At 40.8% G+C, this 20,767-nt stretch overlaps 1 protein-coding gene across 1 annotated transcript in view; it reads right to left on the bottom strand.

Moving 5' to 3' along the window:
• CPQ (carboxypeptidase Q) overlaps nt 1-20,767 on the bottom strand; it is a 454,642-nt gene that overhangs the window by 69,288 nt on the left and 364,587 nt on the right. Inside the window, exon 7 of the mRNA XM_027131464.1 lies at nt 5,357-5,558. Coding sequence (XP_026987265.1) covers nt 5,357-5,558 — 202 coding nt within the window. The remainder of the gene's footprint in view (nt 1-5,356; nt 5,559-20,767) is intronic.

Below are 20,767 nucleotides of genomic sequence, written 5' to 3'. Positions count from 1 at the left end.
ATTGTCTTACTGTTAAGAAGGACTGGCCATTATAGACATTCTCTCTTCCACTACTGCACTATGCGTGAGAATGTGTTGCCTAGCACAGCTGCAGCCACCTAGGGACCACGGGGAGACACGCCTGAAGACAGAAGTCAACATGCCGAGGGTGGCACGGTGGAAAGGTGGCAAGAACCAGGGTCTCTGATGTGGCTGATGATTAAAAAATTAAAGGGGATTAAAAGGGGATTAAAAAATTAAAGGGGATTAAAGGGGATTAAAAAATCCCCTTACTACTGTTCTAAGTGGCAGCTTCTGTGATATTTTGCAGCTGAAAGCATCCCAATTGATAGTCTGACTTTTAATTTAGAAAGTTCACTTTGGAAGCAGTGAGCCAGTTAGATGGAAGGGAACTAAGAACGCAGGTTGATATGTCAGTAGGAGGCTGCTATAGGAAGATCAGTGAGTACTCCTGAGACAAGGTGTGTGGGGTAGAGAGAAGGGAATGGCCTTTGAAAATAGGAGGAATCTGGAGTCAACAGGACTTGAGAGTGTTTGGTTCTATGTTCCGGATGATTGTGTGGTTTCTGGGAGGTGGTGGCAGTCAATGAGAGAGGGGACAGGGGAGGAGGAGGAACGCACGTGGGGCTTGGTGGTGACCATACCTATTTTGCATATGAGATAACCAAGTCTCACTCACTAGTCTGTATAGACTGTGAGAGTACAGATCTCGTCTATCTTCTTTACTATTGATTCCCAAGTGCCATACAGCAGATGAGTAATAAGAATGCTTAATAGGGCTTCCCTGGTGGCGCAGTGGTTGGGAGTCCGCCTGCCGATGCAGGGGACACGGGTTCGTGGCCCGGTCCGGGAAGATCCCACACGCCGCGGAGCGGCTGGGCCCGTGAGCCATGGCCGCTGAGCCTGTGCGTCCGGAGCCTGTGCTCCGCAACGGGAGAGGCCACAACAGGGAGAGGCCCGCGTACCTCAAAAAAAAAAACCAAAAAACAAAAGAATGCTTAATAATCAATGTGTGAGGCTGAGAAAACTTACATCCTTTGCCTTAGATGGCACATGAAGTTCAAAGTTGTGAAGCTAGAACACACACTCTAATTCTTCCCAGCGCACTGTCTACCACTTGCCGAGATCATCAGCAAAAGATTGCCTCTCAGATTCTGAAGCAGAGGAAGGAACTCATTGGTAGATACGGAATCATGGTGCGCTCACTGCCTCAGGTCACAAGAAGAGAGCATCTCATTGTTTACATTAACGTATCAATATATTTTACAGAAGAGTTCCTAAAGAAAGGTGTTCAAGAAGGATGCATTAAGGACCTCTGAGAACCATGAATCCTATCTTATTACTGACATGTTCAGAATGAAATAGATTCCTGTCATTCTAACCTGGAGCTTATAATTGGAGGATCAGGCAAAAGTTTAAGGTTGAAGGCCTCTCTGCTATCTGGGGCCAACAGAGACTAACCTAAATCCCTCTTGCACTCCTTTGAGTCATGCTCTTGTATTACCTTTGACTGAGTCAGGGAACAAGAATCTTGCCACTTTATGTGGTAAATTATCTATGTGTATTACTGCACTAATGTACTAGAAGATATGACTCAGCATCTTCTCTCAGTCTTTACTCCTGTAAATAAATAATCCTAATTGCTCTAGCCTCCTTAATTTATGTCGTTCTTCCATCTGTCGTTTTTTCTATCTTTCTGTCTTTTTTCTCAGCATCCTTAATTTTCTCCACAGTCTTAAGCTGAAGGACCCAAAGCTTGTCGGGAAAACAATTACCTCTATGTTTCTGTTTTTTCTCTTGTGAGATTTACAAGAATTTAAATGTTTCCCAAAATTAAACTAAGAGCTACAGAGGAGGCAACGAAGTAGAAAACATTGACCTTGACCTCAAAGAACTGATCACTGAGTACAGGAGGCGGGATGCACGGAATTTCCTAGTACCCCAGGAACGTTTGTGTGTGATTCAAGTGCGAGACTGGGGGCTACAGAAGCGTCTTAGAAATTCAGAAAGGCAACACAGCACCAGGGTCTGTTAAAGATGGATTTGCGGTCACCAATGAATATGGAGTGAGACTTAAAGAGCATTTAGGATTTGGAGGAGAAAATAGGAAGGCGTATGGAAGGGGGTAGAAACGGGAGAAGGCTGGAGTATAAAGGTATCTGGAACAGAGAGTTTATGTGGAAAATACATCTGTTATTTTTTTAACTTTTCCCCCCAAAGCCTTATACTTATGTTGACAGTTATCCTGTCCATCATGGACATCACCTAGATGGATGAAGGATATCCTATCTCCTCTCCAAAGATGATCCTTTCATAAATTTATCTATTTGGCTTCTATAATTTATGAAAATCATGTTGAATTTTAATTCTACCTGTGCTCTTAATTAGTATTTTGATATTGAGTATACATGAAACATTAAAAAATTGGGGCTCAGTCATCAGACTACAGAAATTTGATAGGTCAAGGACATGGTAAGGGCTCAATAAATATTAGTTCAATGGATGACAGGAAAGAAAAAGAGAAAGAAGAAAGGAAGAATGGAGTGTGGAAGTATTTCTCATTAATTTTCCAAAAGTTAGGTGAGCAGTTATTTAGCTCATACTTAATTAGTATCTTGAATCCCATCTTTAGGTTTAACTCACTGTAACTTACCATATCTTCAAGAATTCAGAGTACACAACTAGTATATTTTTATTTTCTTTTTCAGATTAACTATGGTTCTCCATCTTTTTTCTAAAGTCCCTGAAATTTTCAACGGGTAACAAGAGTCATAAACAGTTCCATTATTTCTTCCAGGAAGAGCCCAAACTTGAAATATCAAAAGATAGCTTCAATAGTAATAGGGAAAAACAGCAATAATTTGGGTCCATCTTACAATACTCTAAATGAAATAAAAAAGAATTCCAGGAAACATTAGTTGCAGTCTAAATGAACTACCAAGTTTATATAAACCTTCCTGATCTACAGAGATAGAGAGGGGAGCGGAACAAAGAATGCGAGAAGAAATAAGTAATTATTTACAATAACAAACTCCTTTCCCCCGGGGTAAATTATTCTGGAGCAGGAATGAACTGAAATCCTTTGCATAAGCAAGAGCTGAGTAAGATAAACATTTCAGACACTGCCATAGATTTGGAAGACCATCTCAGCATTCCAGACGCCCCTGTGTTGTTGCATATTGTGGGAAAGGGGCCACCAGCCTTGAAACCAAAGTGGCCTGTTCTCAGGATGACATCTACACTTAAGAGCCGGAGAGACTTGGGCGAGTCATTTAGTCCCTCTGAGTCCGTTTCTTCATCTGAAGAAGAGGAATAATTGCACTTACCTCTTAGGATTGTTGTACAGATCAAACAGACAGGGTCTTCAAAAAGCCTAACCGTGTGTCTGACAACTAGTTCAGTAAGTTAGAACTCGCATTAATGTTGAAGCAACCACAAGGGGGCTCAAATTCCCCACGGCACTGTGGCAAGAGGGGAAGCCCTTCTTACCTTTGTGAAGACAATCAAATCAACTTGTTAATTCCAAATAGAACCATTCTTATGGAGTATCTACATGGAAGGAGTAAAGCTAGAGCCGATTCTCTTTTGTTGATCCAGTGCAACAGAAGCAAAACTAGCTGGGAGGAGGCAGCACACGTTTTGTTCTACTTCGGTCCAGGCTTCAGTTCCTCACCTCCCCTTTAAGCACCCCCGGTCTTCACCCACAATCCATCAGTCTTTTCCTCACCTCTATCCCCAGCAAACTTACTTAGCTTTTCTGAAATTTTACCAAGATTCTTATTGAAAAAGTTAAGGGTCAGGAAAAATCTAAAATTCAAACAAAATCGTTCTATAGGACCTAAAGGGCAAACTCCCTTCCCCTAGACCTTGATCATGATTAAAAACATATATGTAGAGAGTCTTGTGTCTGTCTAGATGACCCACTGAAAATGGAAATGTTGTTTTAAGATATTTCACAATATGGTTAAAATATACACAAATCATTGGAGAGAATTTAGTTTCTTGTCTTAGAATAAAGAATAGCTCCTTCTGTTTTTAGTTATGTAAGATTATTAGCAACCTTAACATCTAAAATATGCCTTAATCTATAATATCTAAAGAATGAGCTTTTTAAAAAGTTTAAATCCATATAGTATGCTATTGGTAAAGTCTACTTTGCAGGCTTAAAAAAAAAAGGCTGGAGTGGGGTGGATCTAGAGAGACTTTTTTTTAAACCTGTGAAATGTTTTGTAGCCATAGAAATGGTTCTGGAAACCATAATTTTAAAACTATTCAAAAGCTGGACTTCCTGTTTGCATAATACAAGTACAGAATAATTTGCAAATAGATTCTTTAACAGTGTTTTTGATTATGGAGATGATGGTGTTAAGGGAACAACCCCAGGTCATAGAGGTCTAATATCAACAATAACCCTTTCTCATGGCCAGTCTAGGGCAAATTTGTGAAGTACTGTTTGTCTTCTTTAGGACTGCTCTCCTTTCTAGTCCTGTAACCGCCAGGCCTATTCCTATTACATAATTTCATCCCTGCCCAGGACTTGTCTTAAAAATATCAACCTGATGAATCACTGATCAGGGTAAATTAGTTTATGTCCAACCTCTTAAAGCAGTCTCTGCATTAGGAAAATATGATTAGCAAGAAGTACCCAACCTCAAAGAATAAATCTCTAATGGTAAAATTTCAGATATCATGGATTTGGGTAGGGAATTATTTGGGTCAGAGAACTTTCTGCAGCATAGGACTAGAACTAGAAGGATATTAGTATTAATAATTGCCTTCTACTCTATTTCATAAATTTTGGTCAGGAGATCATTTGTGCTACAATTACCAGACACCTGCTTAAAACAAAAAACAAAACAATTTCTAGGCACAATCCCAGAGTCATTAAATCAGAATCTCTTGGGGTGAGGAACTTATACTTCAGAAAGAGAAGACAGATGGGTAAATAAATAAAAGGAGCATTATTATCCCAATATTGGAAATCATCAGATTATACCTTGTGGACAAAGCTAAGGGTTTATATATATATACATTTTTTTTTTTTTTTTTTGCTGTACACGGGCCTCTCACTGTTGTGGACTCTCCCGTTGTGGAGCACAGGCTCCGGACGCGCAGGCTCAGCGGCTATGGCTCACGGACCCAGCTGCTCTGCGGCATGTGGGATCTTCCCGGACCAGGGCACGAACCCGTGTCCCCTGCATCGGCAGGCGGACTCTCAACCACTGCGCCACCAGGGAAGCCCTAAGGGTTTCCATATTTTAAATGACCTACAAGTATCTACCGTGGCACGTCAGAACAGAAATTTTAGTTTAAATTGGTAGCAGTAAAGAACCCCAACTTCATCTATTGCTCTTACCAGGTACTCCGGCTTGGATCCAGAAGTTAATGTCTGTCCCTTCTCCAGCTCTAAAGACCTGTGTGACATTGATGGGCTCCAGCAGGCACATGACCTCCTCCACGATGGCCCTGGCCTTGTCACTGCCAGTGAACTGCAGCCCAGAGGGTAAGAAGGTCCCCAGGTCAGACTCCATCACGAGGCTGTAGTTGGAAATATTTGCCTTAACAAAAGAGAGAAGTGTTTGGGTCATATTTGTTGCTTCTCTGCTTTCTGTTTGGAAGTTATCAAAAAAACAATAACCAAATACTTTTATCTCCTCACCAGTTGTTGCCAAAGCACATGTTGCTCTGCTTGACTTAGGATCCAGTCTGCATATTACCTAACAGTTCTGAGATGCAAGATGACTCATCTTGGAATCTGCCGAATTTGAGTTGACTTGGAAGGTTTTTTTTAAAATTCAATGAAAATAAATATAAAACTCCATATAAAAATTACTCAATTATTGCTACTAGCAATAATATTCTTTCAACCAATTTTCTTAAGAGCCTACCTTGCACCAGATACAATTCCTTTTATATGGTGGGGACCTCCGGATAGTATTAGCCGTGCTTAGACAAAAAAAGGTGTAACCTGTGGGCCTACTTCTCTGCACCTCTTCCCCCTAGATGGATATTCTATCTTATTTTAATTGTGAATTCTGTGAAAGCTTAAAGGCATCAAACTGACAGGTTTGTCTTGGGTTTCTGATTCCATTGTTGTTCCATCTGTTGAATCCCCAGGGAGGGAGGTAATAGAACAACACTTGAAATGCTGATCTCTCTGGGGTACAGCTGTAGCATCTAAACCCCGGCAACTCTGCCAGGCCACTAGTGTGTAAACTTTTTCCAGATAAAGTCTGGTAAGAAAGCACACAGTGATTCCACGTAGCCAGTATTGTCACAGCAAGAGCTTAGAATATAAGAGCCTCTCACCAGATTGCACAGCTAAATTGCCACACTGCCCTAAGACTTGCAAGTTTAAGGTCCTTCAAACTGGCCTGGCCAGCTATTTCCCAGGACCCATTCACTTCTTCCAGACTGACCATATACTACCTCGGTTGAGTTATTCCCAAGCTGTCATCCTCATTATTCACCTAGTAAAAATCAATAATAATATTTTTACAGTGCTTTCAGAGAGCTTTCATATTTGCAATCTCCTTTGATCTTCTTCCATAATCCATAAAGTAGACGGAGCAGTTTTATGGTTGATGCTGTTTTATAGAAAAGGAACTGAGGATCAGAGAAGTCAAGTGATTTGCTCAAAGTCACACAGTTGGCAAATGAGAGAGCTGGGTCTGAAATTCTGTGCTTTCCAAAACTCCACCCTGTCACCACTAGCATGGGAGGGAGGAAGTAGTAGGCCATGCTTGTTTTGAATTAGAATGATTTTTCACTTACAACATAACAATTTCAGGGTTGCATACATTTTTTTTTTCTGTAGAACAGATATGTTTTTACAATGACTTCCTAACTGTTGCCATGGAAGGGTACTGTTGTTACAAGGGCAAGAACGGTACCCTTCGTTTCTAAAGGAGGATGTTGCCAACATTTAAAGGACTGAACTTCATGGCCCTGGGATATCATTTTGTTGTTGTTGATGATGATGAGAAGGTTAACAAAGCAGAAGTCTGTTCATATTTCCACTTTCACTTCTAAGGAATTTCTGTCTTCATGGTGATTATCAGAGAAAGACCCAAGGCATTTATGATAAAACGTACCACCTCTGCTTTCAGCTGTGGCTACTGCATGACGGTAGCATCATTAGAGTTAATAACATGCAAAATATTTGCATTAATGTCTTACATTCAGGGCTCGTTCAACGAGCACATTGGTGCTACGTGAGCAAGTTGACATGAATTTGGCAGTCCTAACCTTGTCCCCTTATGTGCCCTGCTGCCCCCCGCCCCCAATTCTCTCCCTGTCCTGTAAAAATGAGAAAAGAAATAACATAATATATATCTGCAAATAAAAACAGTTGGGTAATGTATGTGAGGATTCCCATATTTCTGGAAGATCCCATCCTTCCAACAAGAAAATCAGGCAATTTGCTCCTAACTATATACAATTTAGTTAAAAGTAGAGCTAGTCAGTAGTTTGGCCATCAGCCTGGTGAGATGGACACAGCCCTGGACCCACTCGACTCCATTCCTGACTCAGCAACGGACATGCTAGGCTGCTGAGGGGAGTGACTGGCCTCTCCCTCTGTCCCCAAGTCATGTCACCTTGGCCTCTGGCTTCTCCATCTGTAGGCTGGGACAAATGCTCTTTTCCAGGCTTGAACAATGGGCCTGGGCACATGGAGCTTTGAGGGTCTTCAAAGAAAAGACATTTGTAGACCAAAAGTGAAAGTGGTGTGCGAGTTGAACGTGTCAGGGCTCCTAACAAAATATGCATGAAAGCCTTCTTGACCCTCTTCCACTGCAAATGAACAGATGTCCCTGGGACAGGGCACCCCACAGTTTGTGAATGGTACCGTGCAATGCCAGGATGTTAATGGGAATGTTGAGAATAATGTAAATAAAGGAGGTTTCAAAGGTGCCAGACGCTGTCTGCGTGGCAGCCTTTTTAGCAGAGTGGTAACAAGTATGCACTCTGGGGTTATTCAGACTGGGTTTGTGCACCAGATTAACCAGTCATGGGCTCTGTGACTCTGGGCAGTCTGTGTAACCCCTCAGTTTCTCCTGCCATGAAATGGGGATAATACTGGTACCCAGTTCATGGAGTTGTAAGAAAGAGTGCAATGTAGACCCCAACGTATAACGAGCACTTGATCAATAGTTGCTGTTACTGGTCTTACCACTAAACATCAGTACCTCTCAGATTTTCAAGGATGGCCTCCATATAAACCATTCTGTTAGCTGCTTACAATGATAATATGTAGCTTTTTTGCAGTGCTTCCTATATGCCAGACACTGTATGAAAGGCTTTACAGCTTATCCCATGTAATGCTCCCCATCATTCTATAAGTGCCACATTTCTCATCTCACAGATGAAGCAACTGAGGTTTAGTCAGGTTAACTAACTTTCCCAAGGTTACCTAGCTAGTGAGTGGTTACCAGAATTCAAACCCGGAGGTCTGCCTCCCCAAGCCTGTGTTCTCAATCCCTCCACTGCCCTGTCTGCTGCTGCTTGTTTCCAGCTGTCGGGCCACAAGTCCTCACTTCTAATTCAAAAATACAAAGACTGTAGTGAAACAGATGTATGGAGTTTAAAATATTTTTGCGTGATCACAATACAAGGTCTGATTGGACAGAATTTATTGTCCCTGCTAACGAAGTAATTTGATTAAGCAAAGAGAAGAATGAAACAAAAACAAAAACAAGGACAAAACCCTTGGTCCACCATTTCCTTCCAACTAGGAATAAAAAGTAAAACAATAAAACATCTTTTCAACCCAAATTAGATAGGATATGCAGATCTCAGTAAACCAGAATTCTGGAGTAGGCAGACACAAGTTAGATCTCTATTCATGTAGAATTTTATTAGCTGCTGCTAACATGATGGCAGCAGTCTATTGTTGTCTATTTATATATAAACATCTCCATATGTTTTCAATAAAGAACTAAGAAAACAAACCACCCACCGTCCATGACACCGTTTTTTCTCCTCATTTATGGAGTCATTGTCTAATCGTTAGCACATGGCCAAAGAGCTTGGAAAACAAAATGTCTCTGCACAAAGAAACAGGAATGAATAAGTCGGGTCACTGGGCTGTTAGAACTGCTGCTTCTCAGGAATGTGTGGTCACAAACATGTTCCTCACTGTGCCATCAGTCACTGGGGACATAGTGTAGATTTGAAAAGCTGATTATAGCTAGTGAAGGCAGAGCAGAGCCATGCTGGTTTCATTCAACCCACCTGAGCACACAAAACAAGATATCCATCCTCCTGGTTATGGGATGTAGGGAGAAACCTACTTCTAGAGATTGAATGCTTTATTAACCCCTCACTCTGCTCTCTTCATAAAGAGAAACATCTCTTTATTAGGAGCCATGGAAACTGTCCTTCATTGCCATGTAACGGATATAATGTGATGCAGAGAAATGCTCCTGGCTATCCTCCAGGTTGGGATTGCTGGATTAGTTAATATCTGCTCAGGGTTGAGGATTCATAACTTTGTCCTGTGCTAGAATCACATCCTATCACCTCTTTGCCTTTTTTCTTTTTTTTAAGCGTCAGCTTACGCTGCCAAAGAACAATTTGGTAACCATTAGCAATCCTTGGGAGCAATGCAAGATTAGAAAGTAGAACAATGTTTAAAATACGTATTGCATGTTTTCAAATGCTTACTTCCTCATATAAACACAGGGATGATGTCTGTGTTCTCTGCTTTTATAAAATTCCAGATAATTCTTCTTCGGAAATATAGACCCAAGTTCAACACTTCCTTTCCTCCCAAATGCAGCTTCTTGTTTCAAAGCTTTTATTTTCTCATAACCTAGGTAACCTGTCTTTGGTTTTGAACTAAAATTGCAATCCCCAAAATCAACTGAGGAGGAAAAGAGACTCCTAATTATTCGAATTAATCACGTAGCCTCCTCAGTTCAATCTTCAAAGAAGTAAACGGTTCCCGCCCACTCCGCCCCCGACACAGGGCAATCAGTCTCGGTACCATTTTCCCCGCTCCGGTAAATGTTAATATTTTACAGACGATGGTGGTGATGCTATTTGGTCAGGTGGTAGGCTCACAAATGAGTTCTCAAAAGGAAATCATCCTATGAGACCATGTGCTGAGTTGCTATAATCATCTTCTCCAGTGCTGCCAGTGACCCTGGAATTCCCATTTCAAAGGGTGTAACTGGAGCGGGGCTGCTTCACGGAGCTTTAGCTCAAATCCCTATCATGATGGGATATAGGTAAAGAGGTTTCTCCCTGCTGTGCAAAACCAAGAATAGGTTTTACTTTCTGGTCAGGTCTACCCCGAGGTTCAGACTTTTATTTCTGGCAGTCTCCAGCATTCAGTTTGTTTGTTTTTTTTTTTGCGGTACGCGGGGCCTCCCTCTCACTGTTGTGGCCTCTCCCGTTGCAGAGCACAGGCTCCGGACGCGCAGGCTCAGCGGCCATGGCTCACGGGCCCAGCCGCTCCGCGGCATGTGGGATCCTCCCGGACCGGGACACGAACCCGCGTCCCCTGCATCGGCAGGCGGACTCTCAACCACTGCGCCACCAGGGAAGCCCCAGCATTCCGTTTTGAACAGCCCTGGGGACCCAGGGGAGGGCCAGGAAAGGGATGATGACAAGGTGGAGTGCCATAAGTTATTTTTGTTTGACAGCTAAGCTGGCTGTGGCCTGGGGGAACAGGCAGTCTTGGGTAAGTTACATTAGTACGAAAATCACAGACACCTATTGTGGTTTAGTCACCATGCTGCCGGGAGATGGGACAGAATAAATGGCTTCCGGAGATCCCTTTCCAGCCCTATCATTCTCTGCGTGTGCACAGAAGGTTTCTCTTGGGAGACAAACCTGTGTTTTCAGGCAATCCAATTTTCACAGCGTTGTTTGAAGCACTCTAGATCTCAGTGAGTTCTCCTCTTGAGCTACTTAAGGTCCGTGGCTACCCCTTAAACTTATGGAAAACACACGATCCCTCTGTAAATGTCACTATGGTAACAATAGTGAGTCAGAAGGCTGAAAATATGGCATAAACCTAGGCTAAAAGAAATAATATACCAAGGCTAAATTTTATGTATATTATACAGGAACTGTGACTGTATTTACATTTCTTTTAGGAATAAAAACAATCCAATATCCAGGGTATTTGGTAGACAGACTTAAAAAATGGTTTACATGGCAGCTTGCTGTCAAGCTCAGCTTTTAATTTTATTCCTGCACGTTGAAGCAACATAATCAATAGTTGGAATCAGTGGGACTCAAAGTCTCCACAATTAAATTTTGATTCCTTTAACACAATATATTGCCCAAGTGTTCCATGTTACTAGTTTCATATACATTTCAATAAGCAGTTGTAGAAGAGACATCTCCAACGCAGCTGGCTTTGTGAAAGCAGCTGTCTCTGCCTTTATCATTCTCTATCCCTCTCAACCTCCTCCGTCGCATGGTATCCCCCTGTCTCCTCTTGTACTCATCATGCTGCTATCAAAGTGTAAGAACTAAACTGTCTAAAAGAGGATCCCTTCCTTTGTTTGACCTTTCTTCTTTGACACTGTTGCATGCTTAATAAACATAAAGATATGTTTCTTGTTTTTGATGGTGTGGTCTTACCAGCCAGGACAGTGCTTTCTGGTTGACTTCTAATCAATCCCCTTCTCTTGACTGGGAAGACTACAGCAGCCTTAAATCCCTAGCCAAGGTCATAACTGAAAGGAGTTCCTCTTCTTAGGAGCAGACAGCTTATTTCTTTTAAAAATATAGTACTTATTTTCTCGTCCTGCAAAAATAGGCTACTTTATAATCTGGAACTGAAATATTCACTCAATCCTAGGGCATATCATATTACAACAAAATTAATCATTAACTCTCTTTTCTCTATAGCCAGTAGACAGCACTTAGAGCATTTTTGGATTATGACAATATCCTCAAATGCTTTACTTGATCAAGCACTCTTTACTACTATTAGTAAAGATGCTAAATGCAGCTTTAGAAATCATTTTATTTCCTTAAACGTGCCTTCTTTTCTCTCAAAAGCACAATAGTGGGTCTGAAACCTCATGAAAAACATGAGGAGCTTCAAGGCTCTGGTTCTACTCAAGGCTTCATGCTCTACCTCTCCCCTCGCCTTCCATTCCTAACACGCCACACCCCTATCTGAATAATATACTGCACTGTTGCGCTTTATTCTATATGTCTTTTATACCTACTTTGCTCTTGAAAGAATTCAAGGCTTCCTATAAGATACTAACACCATATTTTAAAAGTATGTAAACTCTTGAGAACCAAGAAAATGCCATGAAGGCAGGGATCAAATCTGTGTGGACCTCTGCCATACCTGCAGCTTAAACAGCAAAGCTCAGCACATAGTGGGTACTCAAGAAATATTTGAGGAGAAAGAAAGTCACAGCTGGGAAAATGTGACATGATACCGTAACTGCAACTTGAAGATATAACAGTTCTAGCTCGTGCTCCCAAGGTAAGAGGGAAGAACGATGTACTATGAAGCTCTTAGTATCTAGGAAAAGAAAGGATACCACCAGCTCCTTGAAAAAAGCAACAGTTTTTCCAGCATTCCATTCTAAGAGGAATTACCACATGGTTCTTTCTATGAGGAACATTGAACATAATAAAGAACAGAGTCTCCAGTAACAGTTTGATAAAAGAGGCAGAAATATCTTTCCTAACACTATTTCCTAAATATTGATCCTCAGTTAAAGCCAAAAGCAAAATATTAAGTCATATTTCAGTAAAGATGTTTCTTTAGGAAGTAAACTGTATTTATTTAACAGTTATTGAGACAGAAGCCAAACAGGGGGACCGTACATTCCTGTTTGCCCTGGGCAGTCCCAATTTACATCCTTTGTCTTGGTATAATTATTACTGGTGCCTCCTTTTTCTATCCCACTCTCAAATATCAATTGTCTCTCATAGAATTTTTGTAGAAGTTAGCGAAAAATTCAAGATTGAGATCACTTAGCACTAAATTGTGAATATTTGATGGAGCTGAATTTGTCACTTGCTTACTCCTGCCAATACTTTCTTCCCTTGGCTTCTGGGACCGTAGACTCTCTGGTCTCCTCATGCATCACTGGATATGGCTTCTCATTTGCTGGCTGGTTTTCTCACTCTCCTGATCTTTAGATGTTGGGGTGGTCAAAAACAGTCAAAAGGTTTTTCATTTCCCTATCCTCACCCAAGTACTTGAAATGCCCAAGTTCTTGCTCAGTTGAATTTCTAGACAGAATTCTTTTGAATTTCACCAAAAGAATGGAAGAAATGATCTTGGCCAGGTGCTCTCATCCAGCTTTATGGTTTTAAATAAACCTGTATTGTGATGAGCTCCAATTCACGTTCTATGCCTCTCTCCTCAAGTTCAGACTCATAATGAACAGCTACTCAGCATCTCTATTTAAAGGTCTAATCATGTATTAGTTTCCTATTGCTGCTGTAACAAATTACCACAAATTTGGTGGCTTAAAACAACATAAATTTATTCTCTTACAGTTCTGGATGTCATAAGTCTGACGTGAGTCTTATAGGGCTAAAATCAAAGTGTTGACAGGGCCGGTTCCTTCTGGAGGCTCTAAGGGGGAATCCATTTCCTTGCCATTTCCAGCTTTAGAAGCTTCCTCTATTCTTTGGCTCATGGCTCCTCATCTCATTGCCCTTTCTCTTCCTGCTTCTGTCATCACGTGGCCTTCTTCCGCCTTTGCTGTTCTTGCCTCCCTCTTATAAGGAGGGCCCAACCCAGGAAACAGCAAATCCATTCTTCTAGTTGCTGAGTCTAAACATTTTGACTCCTCTCAAATTCTTGGCTTCTCTCTTGCTTTTACACCCCAAATGCAATCTATCAGCAAATCCTGTTGGCTTTATTTTCAAAATAGACCTGTTGTTCAACAACGACTCACCAGCTCCACTATTCTCACCCAGTTCGAGCCACTATTGCCCCTCACCTAGAGTATTGCAATAGCTTCACAACCATTTCAACCCTTGCCACTCTTCAGTGTATTCCCTATACAGAAGCCAGAGTAACCCTGTTAAAAAAAATCTAAGTCAAATGATGCTACTCCTCTTCTGGAACTCTGCGTGTGGCTTCTAGCTCACACAAGCTAACAGGCAAAGCCCTTATACTTGCCTACAAGGCCCTAGATGTAGATTGAGCCTGACCTTCCGTAACTCCTCTGACCTCATCTCCTACTAATCTCCACTTCACTTTCATTGTTTCGGCCACCTTCAGTTTCTCGATAATGCTTGGGTTCTGAAGCTTATGAACTTGTTCCTTCCTCTGACTGTTACCCCGTTCCTCTGGATATTTCTCACTTCCTTTTGGGCTCTGCTGAATGTCCTCTTCTTGGGGAAGTCTTCCTGCCCACCTTATATAAAAGAAGACCTCCCCTAACACTCCTGATGACACTCCCTAACCCCCTGATTATGCTTTCTTTTTCTCCTTTGTATAAACAATGAATGTTTATCTTTATTGTCTGTCTCTTCTTAGAATAGTGTTTGGTCCCTGATGGCAGAGACTTCTCTGCTGTGTTTACTACTTGTGATCGATTGTTTAATGGCTATAAATCCTTCCCTTCCCTGTATATATTCCCTTTTCCAATGTGAATTTGCCACTCCTTTCATCAAGAGGTGCAATCTCTTTCCCCACCCTCTGAATGTAGGCCAGCCCTGTGCCTTTATTTGACCAATAGACTCTGGCAGAAGCAACCACTTGCAACTTCAGAGCACGAACCAAAAGAAGCCTTACAGCTGCCACCTTGACCTTTTGCTGCCCTAAGACTGACATGTAAAGAAGCCTGGGCTAGTTGAGGTACCACATGGGGACAGCAGCCCAGATGACAGTCTGCCCCAGCTTCCATAAGATGGGCCATCTTTGACCATCCATCCCAGCCAAGCTGTCACATGACCTCAGTGACCAGATAAAATGCAGGATACTCAGTTAAATTTGAAGTTTAGATAAACAATAAACACGTTTTTAGTATAAGTATGGCCTATGTGATATTTGGAAGCATGTAGGCTCCCTGATGACAGGGAACTCCCTGAAACAACACCAAGAATATGTAACAGGGCTCAATAAATATTTGTTGAATGAGTGAATATTCTATATTATTGATTCAAAGAAGATTCACATGTTTATATATAATTTGGATATGTGGGCAAGTTAGAATTTTATAATTAAAAAAATTAAAGAGTCTGGTTGTAATCTTGCCTATGTGTTGAATCATCCCTCCTCTGCTGACATGGGTTTAGGAGAATCTCTATAAGCAGAGCCAAAAACATTCTCAAGAAGCACCTTAGGATCTGATGAAATGCCCAAGTACTTGCTCAGTTGAATTTCTAGACAGAATTCTTTTAAATTTCACCAAAAGAATGGAAGAAATGATCTTGGCCAGGAAGAATCTGGGGGCAAGAGTTACTAGTTATTTGGTGTTATGATTAAAGTGGCCTCAAGTTGTCTATAGAATATTGAATTGACCATCCAAGAAGGCTGAACAAAACCATTCCAATCAAACAAAATCAACTGACTTATTGAATGGAGTGGTGGTGCATCCAATCCCCTTAGGGGCTCCAATGGCCATGGGGGAAGGAGAGGAGAGATGGAGACTGAATCAGGAGTAGGGAGAGAACAGCCCAGAGATAGTGACTCCCAATGAGTCTCATGAGGATGGGATGGAGGACACCTGTGGAGAATGTTAACCCTGGGAACCAGAGGATCTTATATCCCCTGGAGAGCAAAAATAGCAATGCCAGTGTTGAAAGTGCAGAAGCTGAGCTTCCACTGGACGGGAGGCAGAGGTGTCGAGAGAAGGAAAGTAGTATTGTCGATATAGATGGAACATTTCTGTGGAGAAAAATCCATGACCATGGCTATCTTTAGACCTCCCCCCTAAACTCTAGTCTTTTTTTTTTTTTCCCCAAGCTGCGTACTTGACCTCTCGACGTGGATGCCCAATATCTCAAACTTGACATGTCCAAAACTGAGCTCCTGACCCCCTCCTCACACCCCTCTACCCAACTCCTCCCATTCGACTTGCTCAGGCCTCAAACTGTGGGGTCACACTTGGCTCTTTTCTTTCTCTCACACTGTATATACAATCCATCATCAGATCCTCTTGGCTCTTTCCTTAACATATATCCGGACGCTGACAACTTTTCATCCACTGCTACCATCCTGGCACAAGTTACCATAATCTCTCACCTGGATTATTCAGCCTTGTTCGGTTCTAGTCCTCCTTCAGTCTATTCTCAAACCGGCTTCCAGAGCAATCGTTTTAGACTATTAATTCAGATCAGGTTAGTTCTCTGCTCAACAGCCTCCAAGAGTTCTAATCTCACTCAGAGAATATGGCCCATGAGACCTGACATGATCTGGGCTCCTCTGTCCTGCTACTATCCCTTCCCTGCACCAGTTCAGGTACTCTGGCTTCCTCGCTGTTCCCAGAATGTCCCCTACACTCCATCAGCACCTTCCCTAGAATGTTCTCTTCCAGATACCCACAGAGCTACTTCTTTATCTTCTTCAGACCTTTACTCAAACCCTTCTGCAGTGAAGTCTTTTTTGCCCCCCGCCAACAAAAATTCAAACACTCCCTCCACATATACCCTATCTGTGTCCCCTGTCTTGTTTTTCTCTTCAGCTGTTCTCATATCATTTTATTTATTTATCCACATCATCAGCCTTGATGCACAAGAATGGAAGTAAGAGGAGGGCAGAGTTTAAAACAGTGCCTGGAACTTAGAAGGCCCTCAACAAACATGTGCTGGGTGAATAGAATAAATACGTGTATGTATGTGTTTAAACACATATGTGTGTATGTATGCATGTATAAACCCTGTAAGCACACCTCTAGATGCTATTTTGGGTGACGGTGGTGGCGAAGATAACAACGATGAGATGGTTGCTAGTGCTGGTGGTAAAAGGCAACATCAGTTTTTCAGAATATGTCTTTTTTTAAAAAAATCTTCTCAAGAAAGCATAAGTTTCAACAACTAAAGGTGAAAGCTGAATCTTTAGTGTATATTTTATAAAGCTCTTCAAATATACAAGTTTTTGCAACATCCATTATAGGTGCTAAAAATAAATCCTTCCTAGAAGGCTGTATAAAGTGATAGCAATCAAAAATGCCCTTCAGCTACCTAAATACAAGTGAAACTTCTAAAATTCCTTCAATAGTGAAATACTAAGATACTCTTATTCTCAAAGCTGTGTGGCAAAAGGAATCTCCTTTTCAGGTGAAAACAGCGCTGGAAGACATCCTTATGTTGCATCCCTATGTCATGGTCATTTCACTATCAGAGATGAGAAACCCTAATACGCAAGATTTGCCAAAATAAAATGGTCACCATTAACAGGAGGAGAAAGGATGAGCAATTAACAACTGAACTGCCAAGGGGTCATATACATCGATTTTTTCAAATATTAAATAATTTTGAAAAGAAACCTTAAGGTTTGTTACGCTAGAGTTAGTACAATGTGAGGCAAATAAGACGTGGTGTCATCACTAAGACCTAATTACAGAAACTAATACATGCATCCTGGGACTACTTAGAGCTTTAACAATGGCTTTGCATACTTTGTAAGCGTTAAGGCATTCAGACAAAATGAAGGAAAAATAATAAACAAATGAGGCAATTTAGCTTTGAGAAGAGTTAAGCTAATTTAATAGGTATAGTTTAGATAAAAAGAGCCTAAGGAATTAGAGCAGTTACAGAAAAAAATCCAAATAGGTATGTATATTGAGATAGGGGAGGTGGAGAAAAACAATTTCCCTCATCTGAGAATATTAATAAGCAACAGCAGTAATCACCTAAAGGTAGAAGAGGAAAATGGCTACAGTAGAAAATAGCATCAAACACGTTGGAAATAATGATCATTCTGAAAAGCCACCTGAGGACCACTTAGGGGAGACCAAACACTAGAAACGCTTGAGGCAAGTTGAACATAAAGCGTTAGTCAGGCACACAGACCTCACCCCAGATTTCTCTTTGGTTATCTGCAATCTTCATCAAGGGTATCATTAGTGTTTGAAGGAGATACAAGTGATTAGGGTAATAATCCTTACAGGGTCATCTGTCTCAGAGTGGAGTGGATGCTACGATTCCCACTTCAATGGTGATTGCCACTGGGAAGTCAGAGGAGGTGATGCACAGATGCTAATATCACTTGATACCCTTCTCGGCCATTAGGTGAAAACTATTAGGCAAGCTACTTAATACCCTGGGCCTCAGTTTATTCATTTGTAAGGTGGGGATAATAATAGTTATTTTGCCAGTTTACTCAAAGCAGGAGTTCTTAACCGGGCACTGCTTGGCGGTTCATAAATTTGGAGGCAGTCGGTGAACTTGAGTGGGAAAAAATTACATCTTTACTTTCAATATCCTCTAACCGAAATTTAGAATTTCCTTCAATTATGGATGTAAGTAACAAACCACAGTAGTATTAGCAGAACCTGTCACTTTGTCACCAATAGAAATCACAAATATTTTCATATCATATTAGACTTATTGTAGAAATCTCAAAATAATCTTTATGTTCATCACTACTTTGAAATTACAGTAATAGATAATACTGCAAGATCTTATTATTTTATGCATTTAGAAAACATACCAATATCATGTATTTATTTAAAAAAATTTGATAACTGCATTTTAATAGAATTCATATCCTTGTAATACTATGCATTTTATTTTATGCATTCAAAAATATTATTTGAGAAGATGTCCATAGGCTTTACCAGACTGCCAAAGTGGTGCATGGAACAAAACAATGGCCATGAACCTCTGTTGGGTAAGTGGTAGCTTCACCATTAAGGTGATGATGGTGACGATGATGATGATGATGGTGATCGTTCCTCCTGTTATTATTATTATTAAACTCACTAGAATTCGTTTGCCCTGGACATCTGGATTGCAGTCTTGGTTCTGTAACATAACAGCTGAATGAATTTGGCAGGCCATTTTTAATCTCCCTGAGTTTCGTATCCTCTTCAACAAAGACCAATTTAACAGGGCTTTTCAGAGCATCATATGAATTTATTACGTGTATTCAAAGGTATATTGTATACCAAACTCTTCAGTCCTCTTGAGACTTTTTACTGTTAGTGTCACCAACAAGAGTGCCTAATAAGTAAAACAGCCATATAAATGATCATCTGAACCGATGAGAGCTTTGAGAGTGAAAGATCAATAATTATGGCAGGACAATGGGTGGAAACTGGACTATCTAAGGTAAATCAGGAACCAAGAAGCTACTTAAATACTACTGTTCTGATTTTTTTTGTATCTCCTATTTCTGCCACTATAAAATTTAACAGATAAACACCAAATTTCCTTGATTATAAGAATCACATTTTTCTCCTATTTTAGCATTTTGGTAATTGGAATGCACCTTGTTATTGATACATTCCACAAGATACTTGCCAAATTCCAGGCAAAGAAACAAATCGTGCCATATATTAGTTGTCACTGTTTGTCTGTGTACAAACGTCTTCATACACAAATGGTCTCTGGGATTTCATTTTACACTTTGGTTAAGTTATTTGCATTGGTATCGATATAGATCACTAAATTTTAAATGTGAGCCCCTAATTTTGATTAAAATTCTTTATAAGTTTCTATGTACACAGAAGACTGATTTTCACGTGTGAGGCAAAGCAATGAAAGGCAGTAGAAGTCGCCAGATGCTCAGACTAGACCCTAGAGTGTTCGGGGTTAGTGAAGACAGATGTCACCAAACATGCGTCATGGAAGCCTCTACTCAGGTACTGAACAATTTGTCGAAAGCGTCCTTAGAATTTCAAAAGAAGCTGTATGACTTTTAGAAATATTAAAATTCTTTTAAAAAGAAAAAAACCCCAAAACTTAGCCCAACTGGAAATACAGAGGAAAGCCTATATTCAATATGCCTCATAATCATACTGTCAACCCTGAAGGTGCATCCTTAGCGACTCGTCAAAATAAGGAGCACAGGTTACACAAAGCGGCCTCTCACCCCGACATGAGGCCTCACTGCTCAGGACCAAAAGGTATCCAGCGCCATCTTTCGACTCGGAGAGACTTTGATTCTGACTACAAAAGTCTGAGATATTGTACGTTGTTGTCAGTTTTTTAAAACTGTACATTTAATGTAGTCCTATTTTTCCTGAAAAGCTTTATTATTCCTAACTGCACTCCTTAAAACTGATAATCCTTAAAGAAACAGAGAATTGAATCTCTTCCAACCAATCCCACGAAGTCCCTCCTTAGTTTCCTCTCCTTTCTCTCAGGCTCCACCATTATTTTATAGCTTAAATCTGAGAATACAATATTTGACATGCTGTTGTTCTAGCTGAAGAGGTGTGAATGGCTGAGTTTTTGTTTTTGGAAACGTAAAAGGACATTTCTTCCACCACTATTCGTACATCAACTGCTCGAGCCATGTTTAAGAAGAGAGAGGAACAGTCCAGACTCTCGCAGCTGCTGGTGGCCGTACCTCTAGACATTCCTTGGGTTTCGCTGTCAGTAATAATTTACTCACATAAGTCTCACTACCCTACTTCAATGGTAAATATCTGCTAAAAGAAGGTAGTATTATACACACAAATAAGGAAGGCACTTTTTACTTAGTCATGAGAAAAGTGAATTTCATCCCACTTGAAAATTTTAAGGGAAAGTCCACAATTGCTGGCTTTTATGAAGACCACATTAAACTATTACTTCACATGTGTCACTTCCATATAATGAACTAATTAGCTGGGAAGTTGTATTTGCATTCTCAATATTTTTGTACAATAGG

Source organism: Aethalodelphis obliquidens, unplaced genomic scaffold (assembly GCF_003676395.1).
Source record: "Aethalodelphis obliquidens isolate GAN/ISIS:26980383/991018 unplaced genomic scaffold, ASM367639v1 scaffold39, whole genome shotgun sequence".
Lineage (NCBI taxonomy): Eukaryota > Metazoa > Chordata > Mammalia > Artiodactyla > Delphinidae > Aethalodelphis > Aethalodelphis obliquidens.
The sequence above is the reverse complement of the archived record's forward strand: the minus strand, read 5'-3'. Positions and strand labels throughout refer to the sequence as shown.